The 21,337-nt window shown below is 40.9% G+C and overlaps 1 protein-coding gene across 2 annotated transcripts in view; it reads right to left on the bottom strand.

Annotated features, from left to right (window-relative positions):
* The window catches only part of LOC129527723 (serine/threonine-protein kinase SMG1-like), a 58,718-nt gene that overhangs the window by 6,312 nt on the left and 31,069 nt on the right, over positions 1-21,337 (bottom strand). For both annotated transcript variants that reach the window (XM_063699767.1, XM_063699768.1), the window contains 5 exons: positions 11,336-11,499; positions 10,596-10,751; positions 6,712-6,848; positions 5,362-5,420; positions 3,870-4,083 (listed from right to left, as the gene is read on the bottom strand). In XM_063699767.1, the coding sequence (XP_063555837.1) occupies positions 3,870-4,083; positions 5,362-5,420; positions 6,712-6,848; positions 10,596-10,751; positions 11,336-11,499 (730 nt within the window). The remainder of the gene's footprint in view (positions 1-3,869; positions 4,084-5,361; positions 5,421-6,711; positions 6,849-10,595; positions 10,752-11,335; positions 11,500-21,337) is intronic.

The following is a 21,337-nucleotide window of genomic DNA, read 5'->3' as shown; positions in this document are numbered from 1 at the left end:
TAAATCCCAACTGCTTGGGAGGCTGAGACACAAGAATCGCTTGAACCCAGGAGGCAGAGGTTGCAGTGAGCTGAGATTGCACTGCTGCACTCCAGCCTGGACAATACAGCCAGACTCCATCTCAAAATAAATAAATAAATAAATAAATAAATAAATAAATAAATAAATAAATAAATGGAAAATATTTCGCTCCACTAAGCTGTTAAGCTAAAAACAAATACTGTTTTCTCTGCTTCAATGTTTGTTAATATTAGTCCTTTGACATCAGTTAACATTAATCCTTAATAACATCTGTTTACAATATCCCTAAATGCTCTCTTTAAGATTCTACCTGTGATTAAATTTCAAATACAAAAAAGTAAAATGGATTTGGGAAACTTTTCTATAAAGTACAACAATTACTTTGCAATCCAAAATATAAAGCAAATTTTATATAATTTATGCTTTAGTATATTAGTACTTGCTTCATATTAAAATTAAGGAAGATCAGCATGGCACCACACATGAATAACATGCAGGCTCAGGTTACCATTATACATAACTTTTTAAAATAAATATATGGCAAAAATAAAATAATAAATAACTATTTGTCATTCCATTGAAAGAATATTTATTTTGCAGCTGTTAAAAAACATTTTTCCCTAAAAAAGGAAAAGCTGTGCTTTACATAGCAATCTTATAAAAGAAATGCTAGAATCAGAAAACCATCATTTTAGGCTGGGTGCAGTGGCTCACACCTGTAACCCCAGCACTTTGGGAGGACGAGGCAGGTGGATCACCTGAGGTCAGGAGTTCAAGACCAGCCTGGCCAGCATGATGAAACTCCATCTCTACTAAAAATATAAAAATTAGCAGAGCACAGTGGCACATGCCTGTAATCCCAGCTACTCAGGAGGATGAAGCAAGAGAATTGCTTGAACCTGGGAGGCGGAGGTTGCAGTGAGCTGAGATCGTGCCACTGCCCTCCAGCTTGGACAATAGAGCAAGATTACGTCTCAAAAAAAAAAAAAAAGAGAAAAAGAAAACCATTATTTTGCAATAACCAATGTTATAATCTACACAGGCACAGACTATCAAGGCTAAAAATCATTTAAAAGACATCTTGGGGTAATTACAGAAATCTGAATATAGAACACATATGTAATAAAATTCATTTTCTTAGGTATGATTACAACATTCTTGTTATACAGAAGAAAAACCTTATTCTTGGGAGATGCATACTAAAACATTATAGGGTGAACTGTCATCATGTGTATGGTTTTCAGATGCTCAACAAAAGTGTGTGAGAAAATAAAACTGTGGCAAAATATTAGTAACTGGTAAATCTAGGTGAAGCATATATTATGAAATTATTATCGTATTTACAGGTATTTATTTTACTGGTGCATCTATCTTTCTATGAATGTGAGAATTTTCACAAGAGCTGGGAAAATGTTCATAATTATGCATGCAGAATAAGCCCAAGCTGGTAGCATTCTGTTCAGTTACAGGTAATTTTCTGAATCTTCCCTCAAATTTTTCTCAAACCTCTATAATCAAGGGGGAAAATGTTTCATTTTGTTTTGCTTTTTTGAGACAGGGTTGCCTATAATGGAGTGCAGTAGCTTGACCATAGCTCACTGCAGCTTCAACCTCCCAGGCACAAGCGATCCTCCTGCCTCAGCCTCCAAGTAGCTGGGATTACAGGTGCATGCCACCATGCCCGACTTATTTTTTTTTCCTTTTTTTTTTTTTTTTTGATAGAAACAGGGTTTCACCATGTTGCCCAGGCTGGTCTCAAACTCCTGGACTCAGGCAATTCACCAGCCTCAGCCTCCCACAGTGCTGGGGTTACAGGAGTGAGCCACCATGCCCAGTTAAAAATTCATTTTTAATTTAAAAAAAAAAAAGAACATTCCTCATATTTCCTTTATATTTTTTAAACTACATACCCAAAATAAAGCATATCAAAAACTGTAAAAAAAAAAAAAAAAAAAAAAACCCTAATATCAGATATTCCAAACACAACAATACCATAATTTAATCACTTAAAATCTTACTCAAAACTAAATCAATGATCTTTTAGGCCAGGTGTGGTGGCTCATGACACTGATCACAGTACTTTGGGAGGCCGAGGCAGGAGGATCACTTGAGGTCAGGAGTTCAAGACCAGCATGGCCAACACAATGAAACCCTATCTCTACTAAAAATACAAAAATTAGCCAGGCTAATGGCACCCTCCTGCAATACCAGCTACTCGGGAGGCTGAGGCAGGAGAATCACTTGAACCTGGGAGGCAGAGGTTGCAGTGAGCCGAGATTATGCCACTGCACTCCAGGCTGGACAACAGAGCAAGACTCTGCATCAAAAAAAAAAAAAATGATATTTTAATATATTCAGATACACAAATATGAAATAAAACTAAGTAGAGCTGGTATTCATTTACACATAATTATCTTATACCATTTGGAATAAGAATTTGGAGCACGTTAGCAAACCAAAAGGCTCAGAAAGAAGTTGTGATATTTAGTTCTTGTCTCCCTCTACAAATGTGAAGCACTCTTCTATCCGGCATTACTAGTGGAGTTCCTATTTTCAACTTTGCAAATCATTCTGGTCCTAAGCAATCTCAAAAAAAACATTTCTAAAAACCAAAGAGGAAAAAAATCTTTTTTTTTTTTTTTTTTTTTTTTTTGAGACAGAGTCTGGCTCTGTCTCCCAGGCAATGGTGCGATCTCGGCTCACTGCAACCTTGGCCTCCCGGGTTCAAGCGATTCTCCTGCCTCAGCCTCCTGAGTAGCTGGGACTACAGGCACGTGCCACCACGCCCGGCTAATTTTTGCATTGTTAGTAGAGACGGGGTTTCACCATGTTGGCCAGGATGGTTTCGATCTCTTGACCTCATGATGTGCCCGCCTCGGCCTCCCAAAGTACTGGGATTACAGGCGTGAGCCACCGCCCTTGGCTGAGGAAAAAAATCTTAAAACTAACTTATTTCAAATCTAACTTCAACGTGTATCTTTTTTTTTTTTTTTTTTTTTGAGACAGAGTCTCGCTCTGTCGCCCAGGCTGGAGTGCAGTGGTGCGATCTCGACTCACTGCAAGCTCCGCCTCCCAGGTTCACGGCATTCTCCTGCCTCAGTCTCCCAAATAGCTGCGACTACAGGTGCCCGCCACCACGCCCGGCTAATTTTTTTTGTATTTTTAGTAGAGATGGGGTTTCACTATGTTAACCAGGATGGTCTCGATCTCCTGACCTCATGATCCGCCTGCCTCAGCCTCCCAAAGTGCTGGGATTACAGGCATGAGCCACCACGCCCGGCGTGTAAGCCAATTTTTTATAAGAAATCTCTCCCTCTCTCTCCACATGTATGCATATATGTATGTAGCACTGATCCTTGAACAGTGTATCCTTTACTCAAACTGAGAAAGAGGAATATTTTTTTTGTTTTTTTTTTGTTTGAGACGGAGTCTCGCTCTGTCGCCCAGGCTGGAGTGCAATGGCGCGATCTCGGCTCACTGCAAGCTCCGCCTCCCGGGTTCACGCCATTCTCCTGCCTCAGCCTCCCGCGTAGCTGGGACTACAGGTGCCCGCCACCACGCCCGGCTAATTTTTTGTATTTTTAGTAGAGACGGGGTTTCACTGTGTTAGCCAGGATGGTCTCGATCTCCTGACCTCGTGATCCGCCCGCCTCGGCCTCCCAAAGTGCTGGGATTACAGGCGTGAGCCACCGCGCCCGGCCGAAAGAGGAATTTTTAAAACATATTTCCTATCAGTAGATAACCCCTATTCTATGTTTCCCTTCTTCAAGCTCCCCTCCAAGGACATGCGTTAAAGGGACAATTTTCTTCCAAAGTACATCATGCATTTTTTCCCCCTTCATTCTTACCTGCATTACAGATGAAAAGGCTTTCTTTTCTCCTACAGTCTCTAGTGCTTTGTAGGTGGCACATAAGTAGAGGAGTTTAACTTCATCTTTTGCAGATGAGCTAAATTTGCTAAAAATCCACTTGAAGATCTTCTCAGCCTCATAGCTCAGAGAAGCACAAAGAAGGCCAAGACAGCAAGCTCCCTCCTGTCTCAACTCCTGAAGCAATTTGCTACTGTGTTTATTTTAATGCAAACAAAAAACACACACAAAAGGCTTAAGTTTTCTATGATGACACGAGTAATACATCTTACAAAAGAATGTCTTAAGTGGTTTTTTAAATTTCTATTCAAACTACATAAAAGGTTGAAATTTTCTCCACTCTAAATACTACATTCTGTCTAGCCTGCATTGCCCTCAAGTATCTGTCTGACATTACATTCTTTTTACAAAATCAATTATTTACAAACAGCGAAGGAAGGCCCAAAAATGCTAAATTCCATCTCAAACTGTATTAAATAACTCTCAGAAAAGGGCAGCAACAAATAATTAGATAAAACACTCTATACATAACTACATTCTACATAATATCCAATATGTAATGACTATAAAATAAAAAATGGTAATAGTTAAATACAGAAACTTAAAAGGATAACAGGAATGATTTACATAGAACTTTAATAAGTAACTCTATAAAACAAAACCATCAAAAGGCACTAAGGTTTATGACCAGCTGAGATAAATTTTGGGTACTTGCCAACACTGCAAATCTTTGGGAATCACCATAACAAAAAATGACCACACACCTCTGGAGACTCTAATAGCCAGAGAATATATGGTTTGGATCCACTCTTACCCAAAGAAGGAAATTCCTTTTTACCTCTATTCTCTAAGCAGTTTCAAATTCTCTAGTTTACAAAAACTAATTTTATTCTTCATGCCTGCATCAAGAGTTTATGCCATTCCATAAGTCAAGACTCAGTTATCCAGTGAGACTAGCAAATTAAAAAAATAAAATATTCCAGCCAGGCACAGTGGCTCATGCCTGTAATCCCAACACTTTGGAAGGCTAAGGTGGGTGGATCACCTGAGGTCAGGAGTTCCAGACCAGCCTGGCCAACATGGTGAAACCCTGTCTCTACTAAAAATACAAAAATTAGCTGGCAGTTGTGGTGCACGCCTGTAGTCCCAGCTACTCGGGAGGCTGAGGCAGGAGAATCACTTGAACCCGGGAGGTGGAGGTTGCAGTGAGCTGAGATCGCACCACTGCACTCCAGCCTGGGCGACAGGGTGAGACTCCGGCTCAAAAAATAAATATTCTTTTCAAGTGGATTCCATTTGTATTCAACCGTAATTAACACATAATTAATGCAGATAAAGATGACAAGACCCACTGAAATGTCAATAAGTGTTCATAAACAAAGCCAGTGGGTTTGTCTTCTTGTGTATTGTTAAGTAATTTCTAAAAATATATTTTAAAGTCATTTAAACCGGACCATTATTAGTTACTTACCTTTCATTAAGCACATCATGTACAGCAGCCAAGATATTATCCAATTGTTTAACTAGTACCTTGAAAAGAAAACACATTTATAAAAACTTCAAATTCCTATACTCTTAAGAATAGCATTGTGTACTTTTTTACTTGTCTTCCCCTCCAAATTCTAATTCAACAGTACTTTACTTTCTTTATTATTCCCACTCCCCAATGAGCATGTATCAGGAATGTCATGTTTCCTTTCAGCCTATGAAAGAAATTCACCCACTGGAAACACAGAGCTGTGATCATCAACAAAAAAATAAACTCAAAAAGCTTGTTTTATTTACTTTGAAATCCATTTGAAAAATTGACTGACGGAGGGATAGATGGAGAGATATGTGACAAGGCAGTATTTAGGGTAAAATGTTAACGACAAAAATTAGATGATGGGTTTAACAGATTCAATGTCAAATTCTTTCAACTTGCTATATATTTGAAACTACTCATAATAAAATTTGGAAGGAGGAGAAACTTGCTTTGATCCAAGTGTCATCTGCCTCACTAGACCATTTTCATTAATTTTCTCCTGCTCATTGTCAAGTTCTTTTTTTTTTTTTAAGATGGAGTTTCACTCTTTTCGCCCAGGCTGGAGTGCAATGGCGTGATCTCAGCTCACTGCAACCTCCGTCTCCTGGGTTCAAGCGATTCTCCTGCCACAGCCTCCCATGTAGCTGGAATTACGGTCATGTGCCACCACGCCCAGCTAATTTTGTATTTTTAGTAGAGATGGGGCTTCACTATGTTGGGCAGGCTGGTATGGAACTCCTGAACTGAGGTGATCCGCCCACCTTGGCCTCCCAAAATGCTGGGATTACATGCATGAGCCACCACACCTGGCCCATATCAAGTTCTTAATTGGTGTAAAGAAAGTGAAGAAAAAAATTTAACCCTTCCTATACTTTGTTACATTTCTGTTGTTGTTTTAAGAGACAAGGACTCCCTCTGTCACCCAGGTTGACATGCAGAGGTGTGATCATATCTCACTACAACCCTGAATTCCTGGGCTCAAGTGATTCTTCCACCTCAGCCAGGTGTAGTGGCACATGCCTGAAGTCCCAGCTACTCAGGAGGCCACAGCGGGAGGATAGTTTGAATCCAGGAGTTTGAGACTGCAGTGAGCTATGATTGTGCCACTGCACTCCAGCCTGGGCGACAGAGCAAGATCTTGTCTTTAAGAAGAAAAAGAAATTACACATTAGAGAGCATTAAGTTCTTGATCATCATAATACAGACTTTCCCCATTCTTAAACTACTCAAGGTAGCATTACCTAGTTTATTATGGAAACACAAAAATCCTCATATTTCCAAACATACTATACTTACCAGCTTATTTTCTGGTTGCTGAATAAATTCTTTCAACTGCTTTACAGTAGCCAGTCTCCGGTCTCGGTCGTTTTCCCGGGTGATCCTCCGAAGAAGATTTGACAGTCGAGACTCATCACAATAAGACATCGATCTCTCTGTGAATATATAAACATTTTGTTGTCCAGTGAGTATAAATAAGCAAAGGAATTTTTAAATTTTAAAATAATTTTTAAATTTTTAAAATTAAAAATTATTTAAATAATAATTAAATTATTATGGTGGCTCATGCCTGTAATCCCAGTACTTTGGAAGGCGGGTAGATCACATGAGTTCAGGAGTTTGAGACCAGCCTGGGCAACATGGTGAAACCCTGTCTCCACAGACACACAAAAAATTACATAAACTAGCCAGCCAAGGTGGTGTGCACCTGTAGTCCCAGATACTCGGGAGGCTGAGGCAGGAGAATCACTGGAGCCCGTGAGGCGGAGGTTGCAGTGAGCCGAGATCACCCCATTGCACTCCAGCCTGGGTGACAGAGCAAGACCCTCTCTCAAAAATAAAATTACATCAAAAGTCACAGTCCACTGGTCAATAAAAGCTCAGGGAATATAGGTCCTATCGCTCTTTTGTTCAACTCTATATTCCAAATCCCAGCAGAGTGCCTGGCACATAACAGACCCTCAAAAAAATATTTGCCGAAGGAAACGAGAAATGAATAACCCTAGGCCAACTGAACACCTCATTCCAGAGGACTGGCTGGGAGAGAAAAAAGAAAGGCCTTAGTAACAACTTTCTTTGGGTCCATTCCAAACTGTTTTCAACATGCTTACGGTAAAGAGCCTGGGTGTAGGTAAATTAAACAACTTCCAAGGGGTATGGATAAAGTCTCAATCGAGTAAAAACAGGACATAGGCTTCTACTTATCATCTAGGTATCCCACTGGAGGAAAGCCTCTTATTCACATTATCATCATTTCCCTGGGATGAAGTTTTGGGGAGCCATAATCACACATTTAGTTCAACAAATGTCTAATTATCATCTACCACATGCAAGGCATGCCTCCACTAGAAAGGTAGCAAACCACAACTTTTCTCCCCTTATTTTTTAATCACAAGAACAAGCAAACAGTAGTGAATATTATTAGTATATTAACGATGCCTTTAAAAACTAGATTTTTGCTGGGCGAGGTGGCTCTTGCCTGTAATTACCCAGCACTTTGGAAGGCCAAGGCAGGCAGATCACTTCAGCCCAGGAGTTCGAGACCAGCCTTGGCAACATGGTACAACCCCATCTCTATGAAAAATACAAACATTAGCTGGGCACAGTGGCACATGCCTGTAATCCCAGCTACTCAGGAGGCTGAGGTGGGAGGATCGCTTTAGCCTGGGAAGCAAAGGTTGCAGTGAAATCACACTAGCGCATTCCAGCCTGGGTGACAGAGCGAGACTGTCTCAAAAAACAAAACAAAAAACTCAGTTTTTGCAAAACATTTTCAACTGTGCTATTTACCATAATTAGCCAATACATACGTAAACAACAAATCACAAAGGGTCTGACAGTTTCATTTCTAAGGTATGAGAAAAAATTGATAATAAAAGAAACCAGAAGGCTGAGCATGGTGGCTCACACCTGTAATCCCAGCACTTTGGGAGGCCGAGGAGGGCAGATCACGGGGTCAGGAGTTTGAGACCTGCCTGGCCAACATGGTGGAACCTCGTCTCTACTAAAGATACAAAAAATTAGCCGGGCGTGGTGGCACGCTCCTGTAATCCCAGCTACTCGGGAGGCTGAGGCAGGAGAATCACTTTAATCTGGGAGGTGGAGGCTGCAGTGACCTGAGATCGCGCCATTGCACTCCAGCCTGGGTGACAGGGAGATACTCCATCTCATAAATAAATAAATAAATAACTACAAGGGGAACAACACACACTGGATCCTTTTGGAGGGTGGGGGGTGGGACGAGGGAGAGGATCAAGAGAAACAAACAATGGGTACCAGGCTTAATACCTGGGTGATAAAATAATCTATACTACAAACCCTCATGACACAAGTTTACCAGTGTAACAAATCTGCACTTGTATCCTGAATTTAAGTTAAAAAAAAAAAAAAAAAAAGAAACTACAATGTCTGAGAGAAGAATAGGATTTTTACAAATCCCTAGCCCATAGAGTATTTCAATAAGGACAGATACCAAAAATGTCATCAAGTTACCAGCTGGGAAATTAGGCTCTACTTACAATTCTGTCACTAGCAAACTACATGACCCTGAGCCTTTGAAGAAGAGGAATTCTTTACTGAACTACTTTAGAGTCACTGTTTAGCTTCTATAATATCATAAGTCTAAGGCTTCAAACACTCTATTTTAACAAACAGCATACACAGCCTTTGAATTCACTCCACTTGTGAAAACATAAAAAGAAATCAGTTTTTTAAAAGTTATATACCAACAATAAAAGCTACAGGCACAAAGATTTTCACCAAGATACACGAAGCACACACACAGTATAAAAAAAAAAAAAAGTCAAAAACTAAATGTCCAAAAAGTAATTACATCTGACAAAGGCCGTAACTCAGCTTTACCGATAAATTTCTCTTTAAGGAAAAAAATTATCATTACCTCTAATCCTCTGAACTTTCTTTTTTGTTGTTGTTTTTTTGAGACGGAGTCTCGCTCTGTTGCCCAGGCTGGAGTGCAGTGGCGCACTCAGCTCACTGCAAGCTCTGCCTCCCAGGTTCACACCATTCTCCTGCCTCAGCCTCCCGAGTAGCTGGGACTACAGGCGCCCGCCACCGTGCCCAGCTAATTTTTTGTATTTTCAGTAGAGACAGGGTTTCACCGTGTTAGCCAGGATGGTCTCGATCTCCTGACCTCGTGATCTGCCGGTCTCGGCCTCCCAAAGTGCTGGGATTACAGGCGTGAGCCGCTGCACCCGGCCAATCCTCTGAACTTCCAAGGCACTCACCTATACGGTGAGGCTACATCATAAGGCAGAAATGCTATCAGTGTATTTAACTTTAGAAAAGTGCCCACTCTAGGCAGGGCCTGGTGGCTCACGCCTGTAATGAGCACGTGTGATCACTTGAGGTCAGGAGTTCGAGACCAGCCTGGCCAACATGGTGAAACCCTGTCTCCACTAAAAATGCAAAAATCAGCTGGGTGTGGTGGCATGCACCTGTAATCCCAGCTACTTGGGAGGCTGAGGCACGAGAATCACTTGAACCTGGGAGGCGGAGGTTGCAGTGAGCAGAGATTGCGGCACTGCACTCCAGCCTGGGTGACAGAGCAAGACTCTGTCTCAAAAAAATATATTGAAAACAACAACAACAAAAAAACCAGAAAAGTACCTACCCTAGGGGGCGGGGGGAAGGAGAGCATCAGCAAGAATAGCTTAATGGATACTGGGTTTAATACCTAGATGATGGGATGATCTGTGCAGCAAACTACCATGGCACACGTTTACCTACATGACAAACCTGTACATCCTGCACATGTACCCTGAACTTAAAAGAGGAAAAAAAAAAAAAAAAAAAGACAGAAAAGTACCCCCTCTATATATATATCTATATCCTCCACAGGCCCAAGAGTTCAAGGACTTGCTGTAGTAAGAGCCTACTATGCACTATACATTCAATATCCACGATAATTGGGTAAACCTTTCCTGTAAGATCTTACTTACCCAGTCTTCTAATCTTGTTTTAAGAGAATTCTCTTTTAAAATGTACTATAGCCTTTCTAGTGGGAAATTAACAATCCACAGGAAAAGTATGTAAACAATTTTTACCTGCACAGTAGACTAATCAACTTATGCTTTTGCAAGGCATTAGTAAGAGGCATCCAGAATAAGAGGAGATACAAGTCTTTGGAAGGTGTATGTGATTGGTCCCCGTTTTCCCAGCCTTACCCTGTGATTTCCTCATGTCTTTGGTGGCTAAAGCACAACTGCCATGCTGAACACTGGTGAACTCACGGCTGGTCACATTGTTAACCCTCAGCTCTTGCCCCAACGACTTCCGACCATAAGTATTTTCCCCAGATCCTCCATTGACACTGTAGCCACCTACAAACAGCCATGTGTACGTCATTTAAATATGATTGTTCGTTTCATTCAGTCAATTTCCTGATAGCTCAGGATCTTATTACTCAATCTGCAGCTCAACCAGCCTTTGCTTCTCCTACCTTTTTCCGGTACTGTCTGCCTTGAAAATCATTCTGATTTCTTTTAATACACCTTTGAAGTTAAATTAATTTTATTTTGATCCCTTCACTGGAAAATAAGCAAAGAAATGAAAACTAAATTAAATCAAATTTTGCACCTTGTTTTAAAACTTTCTTGAAGTTGAGAGACAGTAGCCAAGAGGAACTTCAACCTTAGCTAAATATTTTTGAAAATAAAAACAAAAATAGTATTGTATCTTTTTTGTAAGAAAACTGCATTGATGAATTATGTATGGAAAATTTTTAAATTTTAAAAATAATAAAGTGGATAAACGTCCTATGAAGTTTTCAGAAATAACACTGCATTTGTTATTCATATTTTAAATATATTAGAAGAAAGCGAGAAAGTTGGGGGTGTAAAAAGGCAGGAAGGTGGGATAGGTAGGTTCAAAAAACATGCTTGTAGCAATAAGAAAATATATATACCCTTTTCGTCATTCTGTATGTCAGCGTGGACTCTGGTATCATCGTGCCTTTGCCAAGACACCACAGCTGAATTTGAAGGTTGCAGTCCGTAAGAGGAAGAACCACCTCTATCTCTGGATGAAGAATATTTTAAATTACCTGGGTCGGCTGATGCACTATCAGTTCTATGAAAAGAGAAAAGTTTAAGATTAGAACTTTAAATAACATAAATAAATCTTTCTTTAAACAAGCCTCTCTTCTCCCAAATTTTACATTTAACCATTACTGTTGTATTTAGTGTAATATGTACTATATATTATATGTAAGCACTCAGCCGTCTAATAAGAAGTCTTTCACTGGGAAGAGATTCTCAATGGATGAAATGCCAACTTTTCAGTCTCTTCTACTGTTCTAAAGACCCATTCAGAAATATGAATAACTACTGGGATTAGGGTGACTTTGCTGGTTTTAGCATTGAAAGTCTCCTGTCCCAGGCAAAACAGGACAATTGGTTACTCTGGTCCAGTGTTCTCCTCACATGACTTGATAATAAGAATAATTCTTTCTAAATTCTCCCCCATGGAGAGGGTTAATCAGTCAAAACATTTCAGCCTTTCCTGTCATAAAAATAAAAAACACTGGCAGCATGTCAGGGACGGGCAATGTCTTACCAAGTTATTTTCTAAGTACTGATTAGGTACTGTAGTATTGAAGACCCCATTGAAGATGCCTTAATTGTAAAGAGTAGCAATCAAAATTTTAAAAAGTAAAAAAGAAGACATTTTAAGAAAATAAAAGGTATCAGAAATGCAATAAAGTTATATCGGAAAGTTGTAGTTCGTAATCTATTTAAAATTCAGGTACTGTTTAGAATAATACCTGATGCTTATTAGTAAACAAGTAGGGTACAGCCAAGGGTAAAAGTGTGTCCTCATCTAAGTATCTGCTCTACGCCTCAACTGCCTCATAAGTAAAACAGAGCTGAGTTACAAGACTTCTCATGAGTGTTACTCTTTCAGCCATCAATCATCAACTATCAAGAAAGAAGACAACAAAATAATCTGTTATAGCATATGAAAAATCCAAGTAAGTTCTTCCCCTACTGATTTTCTCCTGAGAGGAACAACTTTGAGGAAAAAAAAAAAAAAAAAGAAAAAGAAAATCACTTCTATGATATTACTAAAAATGCTTTCTCAACCTTTTAGAACCTGAATCTTTTAGAAAAGTTTAGGACACTGGCAAGGCCAGAAACTAACCTATTCCTCTACGCTTTGCCCCTCCCTCTATGGTGTAAAAGTGACAGCAGTGTTTGTATACTGTATATATTTCGTTTAGAGTTTATTAGTCTTTCCTTGCTCCCAAAAATACTAAACATAAAACTTTGCATGAGCTCAATCAGTTGGACACCTTGATCTGCACTTACTGCAATCACTGTTAATACAGAATGCAGACAATAGGTCCAATTAAACTTGGATATCTAACTGGTACAAGTCATTACTTATAAAGGATCTCAATCTGAAACTTCATGAAATTCAAAACCTAGCATACTAAAATGACTAAGGCTCCATAAGGAGTATCTTCTAATATTCAGAGTTCATTTATTCATAAAGCTAAGTACTTCAAACATAAGGGAAAATAAAATCTATGGAATTTCAAGAAAAATGTATGAGAATATTTTCTGAGTATACTAAGTCTATAAGCATTAAAATATTAACTCAATGGACCATAACTTTTTTAAACTAATGAAAAGACATTCCTTAGGTACCTAAAAATAGCACATTTAACATGCGTCTATATAAATCATAGCATATCATTACTTTCTGAAAGGAGACTGAAACGTAAGAGAGCTTATAATCTTTTCTGACAGGGTTTGAACTTTATATGTACGCCACAGTAAGCTCTTATTAGATGAGCGAATAAAATAAGCACTTGACTAATTCAGAAACACAAAGATAACTGAAGTCTGCCAATATTTAAACATATCTTCACTTCCTGTTTTCATCATGTTTACTTATCTCCTACACTACCTTTACTATTAAGAGTTAAATGTTTGTATCATTTTCTGGTGACACAGTAGTACCATAAGGCAGCAGAGAATACAAGTTAAAAAAAGATCTGGGCTCAAATCCCAGCTCCAGCACTGAAAAGTATGTGTGCCTTTGCACAAATTACTTGATCTCCAAGCCTTGGTTGTCTCTTGCATAAAATGAGGATGACACCTATCTAACATGTAAGGTTATTGTGAGGCTAAAATAAGATAATGAATTATAATATAAAAGAAACACTTGGTTTGCAGGGTATGTTAAAAGTTCTTATGACCATAATACAAAATAAACTCAAAGTTTCCAGTCTAAAAGACAATGTACAAACAGTTCATGAGTATATGAATATAATCAAAACAAGTTTTTACAGTCAATATAGAGCAACTTAAATACTTCACTGAAGAAAGCAGGTAATCTGTTGCTACCAACAATGTGTTTCCAACTAGGAAGCATCTGATTTCAAACTAAACTGTAAAACCAGGAGCAGCTTCCCCAACTGTAAAACCAGGAGCAGCTTCCCCATTGGTTAGAAATAAGGTTTCTAAATCCCCTAAGTTATGAACACTGAGATTTTTTTTCCCAAAAAAAATCTGTGTTTTCAGAAATATAACAAAAAAAAAACTGGAATAGAGCCACCATCTCAGAAATACCTGAAAACTCCCTAGTTGCCAAATTATTTTAATACAAATTGATCAAAGCATCCCCAACCAGAACTCAGGTTGTAAGCATTCTGAACCTAAAAGCACAAAATGGTTTAGCATTTATACGAAATTTCTATTTTTATACAATCTTGACTGCTTAGGTTTCAAAAAATGTCAATGTCAGGCTGTTAGCACCAACAAGATCATCCCAGTCCAATAAATAGAGAACTGTTAAAGAACGGAAATGAGCACTTCAAATGAGGCAATCAAAGCCACACAATAGAAACTGCAGATTTGAACTTCAAGAAGCAGGCATAAATGCTAGGCTAGCTAGTTAGAAGAGCTGAAAGGGATATCATCTGCCAGAATTAGTGTCTCAATTTAGTGAAAAAAGAAAATCTATCTGTTAAGTCTAAGAATCCTAGCAAGGATCCAAAAATACCTCTACAGCCCCTTTAATATTCTAAAAATATCATGGAGAGAAAAAAAAAGAAATGCATAAATTTCCCCAAAACGATCAAACTGAAGTTAAAGCCTGATGTACATGCCACATGAGAGGTAAGTTTCTAAAGCTCATACCTCAAAAATCGCATACTGTATAATATGGAGCCTTTGTGATGTTTTGCATCAAGTCAATCTGTAAGACAGTAGTTACAATATTAGTGAAGACAGTGGGTTAAAACATTTGTTGTTCAAACATGGAGCAAATATCATTCATGAGTTAGGTGCCTTTAGTTGAACTATGGTCCCATTAGGGTTCATACATTAAAGCAAAAATTGAGGTGGAAAGACACTCTGTGCCTTACAGGATAAAGAGGCTTAATGTGGCAACCAAAAAAATTTTAGTACATAAGAGAATTTAAATGTTAACTATAACATACAAATCACATGCAAATATAGTTACCACTTATTTTAGTTACCTATTCTCAATACACAGAAAAATGCCACAAATCTAGGAGGCCATTCGTTTCAAATGACCGGAATCCTTAGACCTCACACCAACAATCCACCATGTGCTGGGGATGGTATCGCCTGACTAAATGTAGCCTTGCAGTCCATTCTTGTAAGTATTAGAGAAAAAGAGAGAGCGTCATCTCTGGAAAATGTGAAGTCAGGGACTTCCCTACTAGGAAGCATTTCCATAAAGCACCCCAAAATGACTTGATGCAAACACCACACCTAGTGGTGTCACTGGAGTAAGCATCATATTACTTCAAATTGCTTTTACCTAGGTTTATTAAGGGATTTTGCTCTCATGGTGAGATCTAATTTGCAATGGATATAAACCAGGAAATGAGATTTGCACTAAAGCCAATGAAGTAGGAATGTACTTATTCTCTAAAGCAGCAAAGATAGTCTCACTGTCACAGAGCTGTTATAGGATATGTTGCTTTCCATACTAATGGTTAATACCACTTGGAAATGATTTACCCTTCAAAAATAAATTCAAGGTTTTCCCCTGTAATGCCTCTTACCTGGATTCAAACATGCTTTAATGAGGAATAAGAGAAAGGGTGAAACTATGAATAACCCTGGGCCTTGTATCATTACATTAGCAACACTGCTCTAAATATGAGTCTATGGCTAAAATATTAATCTGAGAGGCTCAGGGAATTTATTATACAAGTCTCTTCTTGCAGAGAACTTTAAGTTCAAATTTAATAAAACAGAACCATTCCATGTCAAAATTGTAAATGAGTATGCATCAGTTTTGCAATACTGAAATATTAAATTAATATAATTTATTGGTAAAACTAGCTTAGCTACCTAAGTATTAAGTGTCTATAATAACCAAATCTTCATTATCCATTTATGGGTGATTTGTTTCCTTTTTTGAGACAGGGTCTCACTCTGTCACCCAGGCTGGAGTGCACTGGCATGACCATAGCTCACTGCAGCCTCGACCTCATGGGTGCAGCCTCGACCTCATGGGTTCAGCCTCTCAAACAGCTGGGACCACAGGTGCATGCCACTCCATTTAGCTGATTTTTTATTTTTATGTTTTTTGGAGACAGGTGTCTGATTATGTTGCTCAGGCTGCTCTCAAATTCCTGGACTCAAGCAATCCTCCCACCTCAGCCTCCCAAAATGCTAGGATTAGAAGCATGAGTGACCACATCTGGACCGTCACCAATTTTTAACTGTCTGTCAACTAAACAGCCAATATAGACTGATAAGATATACTTAACTATTGTAAAATTGTGAAGAATTCTATCTTCACCAAGGAGAGGTCTGGCTTTTACCTGTGAATTCTGGAAGGTAATCTCTAAACTCCTGAAATGTCATACCTAATAAGAGGGTCCTGGCCAGGAGCAGTGGCTCACACCTGTAATCCCAGCACTTTGGGAGGCCAAGGCGGGCAGATCGCTTGAGGTCAGGATTTTGAGACCAGCCTGGCCAGCATGGTGAAACCCTGTCTCTACTAAAAATACAAAAATTAGCCAGGCATGGTGACGGGCACCTGTAATAATCCCAGCTACTCAGGAGGCTGAGGTTTCAGTGAGCTGAGATCCTGCCACTGCACTCCAGCCTGGGCAACAGAGCAAGACTATTTCCAAAAAAAGGGGGGGGGGGGGGGCGGCGGTGGGGGAAAGTGTCCTTGTTCATCTGGGGGCTTTAGGCCACAGCAGAGTCTAATAATGTGGCTTATGGTGGGGGCTTTGAGTCACATGGATCAGCTTGGCCTCCAGTGGGGCTGGAGACTAACGTTAGCCACATGGGCATGCAACCATGGAACCCCAGTAAAAACGTTGGACATAAAAAATAGAGTGAGCTTCCCTGGTTGGCAATAATCCATGAGTATGGTCGCACACCAGTGCCACCAGGACGGTGTCATTTTTCACAACTCAACAGGGACAGGACAATTCGAAACTCCAACATTTGGAACTTCCCCGAACTCTGCCCTATGCACCTCTACCCCTGGCTCGTTCTAATCTGAATCCCTAAACTGCAATAAACTCTAACCACGGGTATGAGAGCTTTCAATGAGTTCTAGTGAGTCCTCCTGGCAAATCATCCAACCTAAGAGTGGTCTTGGGCAGGCACAGTGACTCAAGCCTGTAATCCCAGCACTTCGGGAGGCCCAGGCAGGCGGATCACTTGAGCTCAGGAGTTTGAGACCAGCCTGGCAATATGGTGAAACTGTCTCTAAAAAATATAGAAAAACTAGCCAGGCGAGGTGGTGTGTGCCCATAGATCCAGCAACTCAGGTGGCTGAGGTAGGAGGACTGCCTGAACCTGGGAGGGAGGAGTTCAGGGCGCAGTGAGCCGTGATCATGCCACTGCACTCTCACCTGGGTGACAGAGAGAGGCCCTGTCTCAAAAAAAAAAAAAGAGAGTGGTCTTGGGAACCCCCAAACTGGCAACTAGTATTAGAAGCAAGGGTCATCTTATGGACTGGACTCCCTCTAACTCTGCACTCATATTTAAAACCATTAAATATACTGTAGCTCAAAAAAAGTTGCTTGTTTGTTTTGAAAAAGGGTCTCACACTGTCGCCCAGGCTAGAGTGCAGTGGTGCAATCCGAGCTCAAGCAAACCTCCCACATCAGCCTCCCAAGTAGTTGAGACCACAGGCTTACTCCACCATGCCCAGCAACTTTTGTATTTTTTTGTCCCATTCTCTACAACATTCCCAAAATGTTGCCCAAGCTGGTCTCGCACTCCTGAGCTCAAGTGATCCACTCACCTCAGCCTCCCAAAGGGTTGGGATTACAGGCATAAGCCACTGCACCCGGCCATAAATTTTGTTTTTTAATAACATTTCTAGCAAACATGATAAAGATTTGACTTCAGTGTTGCTTATTTACCTTCCAAGGAACCTCTAATATTCTCTATTTTCAGAACTCCAATCAAATTAGCCAGAAAGAGCAAACGAAGCCAATAAATCCAGGAGGGCAATAGATCTGATTTTAACCCTTGTTTCACATGCACAATTGTCTTCAGAGAAAAGCTGAAGAAAGTACCCCCTCACCTCCATGCCCCAATGCTCCTTTTCTCTGACTTCAAGTGGGCCTCTGATGCTGCCCACATTTCCCTCACCAGGTTTCTTTCTTTTCCAAAACATCTGTAAAACTTTCTGCACCTTCTTCCTTCTCCCACCACTACCAGTGGATGACCTTATAGATTTCTGCTCCATGAGAAATAGAAGCCATTTGACAGCACCCTCAGCAAGAGCTAACATTTTAGCTCCTAACAAGAGCTAGTGGGCAACTGATCCAAGCAGTTTACATATGTTTATCATGTCATTTCGTGTTCAACACAATCCTATTAGTTATAACTTGATAACTAAGGTTTCATAACTGGCCTAAGGTTGCACAGCTTGTAAAAGGCAGAGTCAGAACTCAGACCCAGTACTGTCTAATGTTTGAGCTCTTCAACGCTCCATCACTGCCTGTCATCTTCCTTCTAATATATCCACAAATTCACCTGCATCTGCACATACAGCTTTTCTTCCCATCATCTTCGCATAATGGAACAAATAAACCTCCTATCCATAGAAATCATCTGGATCTGTCTATTCCCCCCATTTTCCAAGTATGTCTTGTCTTTTTTTTTTTTTGAGATGTAGTCTCGCTCTGTCACCCAGGCTGAAGTGCAGTGGCGTGATCTCGACTCACTGCCTCCCGGATTCACGCCATTCTCCTGCCTCAGCCTCCCGAGTAGCTGGGACTACAGGCGCCCACCACCACGCCCGGCTAATTTTTTGTATTTTTAGTAGAGATGGGGTTTCACCATGTTAGCCAGGATGGTCTCGATCTCCTGACCTTGTGATCCACCCACCTTGGCCTCCCCAAAGTGCTGGGATTACAGGCTGGAGCCACTGCACCCGGCCTGTTTCTTCTGTACGTTGCAAAATCTCCCATTTTACTACTGCTTATCACATCATCAACATATGAGCACTCTCCAAAGTCTTACTTTAAAAAAAACAAAAACAAAAACAAAAAATGGCCGGGCACGGTGGCTCACGTCTGTAATCCCAGCACTTTGGGAGGCGAAGGCAGGCAGATCATAAGGTCAGGAGATTGAGACCACCCTGGCCAACACGGTGAAACCCCGTCTCTACTAAAATAGAAAAATAAAATTACCTGCGCGTGGTGGCACGCACCTGTAGTCCCATCTACTTGGGAGGCTGAGGCAGGGGAATCATTTGAACCCGGGAGGCAGAGCTTGCAGTGAGCCGAGATCGTGCCACTACACTCCAGCCTGGTGACAGAGCGAGACTCTGTCTCAAAAAAAAAACTAAAGGCCGGGTGCGGTGGCTCACGCTGGTAATCCCAGCACTTTGGGAGGCCAAGGTGGGTGGATCATGAGGTCAGGAGTTCAAGACCAGCCTGGCCAATGTAGTGAAACCCCGTCTCTACTAAAAATACAAATATCAGCCAGGCGTGGTGGCGGACGCCTGCAATCCCAGCTACTCAGGAGGCTGAGGCAGGAGAATCGCTCGAATCCGGGAGGCAGAGGTTGCAGTGAGCCGAGATTGCACCATTGCGCTCCAGCCTGGGCGGCAGAGAGACTCCATCTCAAAAATAATAATAATAATAATAATAATAATAATAATAAAATAAATTTTAAAATTAAGAAAATAAGGCCGGGCACGGTGGCTCACGCCTGTAATCCCAGCACTTTGGGAGGGTGAGGCAGGCAGATCATGAGGTGAGGAGTTTGAGACCAGCCTGGGCAACATAGTGAAACCCCGTCTCTACTAAAAATACAAAAAATTAGCCGGGTGTGGTGGTGGGCGCCTGTAATCCCAGCTAGTTGGGAGGCTGAGGCAGGAGAACTACTTGAACCCCGGAGGCGGAGGTTGCAGTGAGCCGAGGTCGCGCCACTGCACTCCAGACCGGGCAACAGTGTGAGACTCTGACTCAAAAAAACCAAAAAACAAAAAAACCCTTTAACTGCCTTTCTCCCTCTATCAATCTAATAGCCTGGACTCTTCACAGACAAACCTGTTGAAAAATTTATCTTCCTTGCCTTCATTTACTTTTTAACCCACTTTAATCTGGGTTCCACCTGCAACACACCACTGAAGCTATTCCTACTAAGGTAGGAACTGCCACTCAAGGCCTTCTTGGCTCTAAAATCCCATGAGCCTTTTTCAGTTCACCTTACAATTTCTCAATACCACTCTAAAGTTTATGAGTTTTTTAGTTAACTTTAATTCCAGTGACTCCTTCTACTTTATCCCAATCCAAGTATTCTCCTCCTTCTTCACTTCATTTTTTTTTTTTTTTTTTTTTGAGACAGACTCTGACTTTGTTGCCCAGGCTGGAGTATAGTGGTGCAATACTGGCTCACTGCAACCTCCACCTCCAGGTTCAAGCGATTCTCCTGCCTCAGCCTCCCAAGTAGCTGAGATTACAGGCCCCTGCTACCACACCCGGCTAATTTTTGTATTTTTAGTAGAGAAGGGGTTTCACCATGTTGGCCAGGCTGGTCTCGAACTCCTGACCTCAAGGGATCCACCCGCCTCGGCCTCCCAAAGTGTTGGAATTACAGGCGTGAGCCAACGTGCCCGGCCCCTTCTTCACTTCTTTAACCAGCTTAGATTTCATTGTGTATCATTTCAACAACACTCTTGCCTATACCCTTAACTCTTAAGATTCTCATCACACCCATCTGGCAAAACCCCAATCCTGGATAAACCCAACGATCCATCAATAAGCACCACACTCCCAGGTCCTCCAGTGTTTACTTCCCATTCTATACATGCACTATCCAGACATTCCCATTCTCTTCAAATTCCAAAATATCCTATCACCTCCCCTCCCCATACACACATTCTACTTCACCAACAAGAAAAAAGGTACCAGCTGGGCACGGTGGCTCACGCCTGTAATCCCTGCACTTTGGGAGGCCAAGGCAGGTGGATCACTTGATGTCAGGAGTTGGACACCAGCCTGGCCAAAATGGTGAAACCTCATCTCTACTAAAAATACAAAAATTAGCTGGGCGTGGTGGTGTGCGCCTGTAATCTCAGCTACACGGGAGACTGAGGCAGGAGAATCGCTTGAACCCGGGAGGTGGAGGTTGCAGTGAGCCAAGACTGCACCACTGCACTCCAGAGCCTGGGCAATAATAAGAGCAAAACTCCGTCTCGGGGTGGGGTGGGAAAGATACCATAAAATACCTGCATCCGATTCTAGACCTTACTGAGGATTCCATCTACTTCCACCTTACTGTAACTTTGCAAATACTTTTCCCACTGAACTAAATCCCCCCCCATAAACATGCAACACTTTCTAATGTATCCCATTTAAAAATACAAAAACATATAAAAAGGAAAAACTCCATCAATCCCACATGTCCCTCCATCAAACAATCTGCCTTTACTTGCT

The sequence above is a fragment of the Gorilla gorilla genome, chromosome 18 (assembly GCF_029281585.2).
Source record: "Gorilla gorilla gorilla isolate KB3781 chromosome 18, NHGRI_mGorGor1-v2.1_pri, whole genome shotgun sequence".
NCBI lineage: Eukaryota > Metazoa > Chordata > Mammalia > Primates > Hominidae > Gorilla > Gorilla gorilla.
The sequence above is the reverse complement of the archived record's forward strand: the minus strand, read 5'-3'. Positions and strand labels throughout refer to the sequence as shown.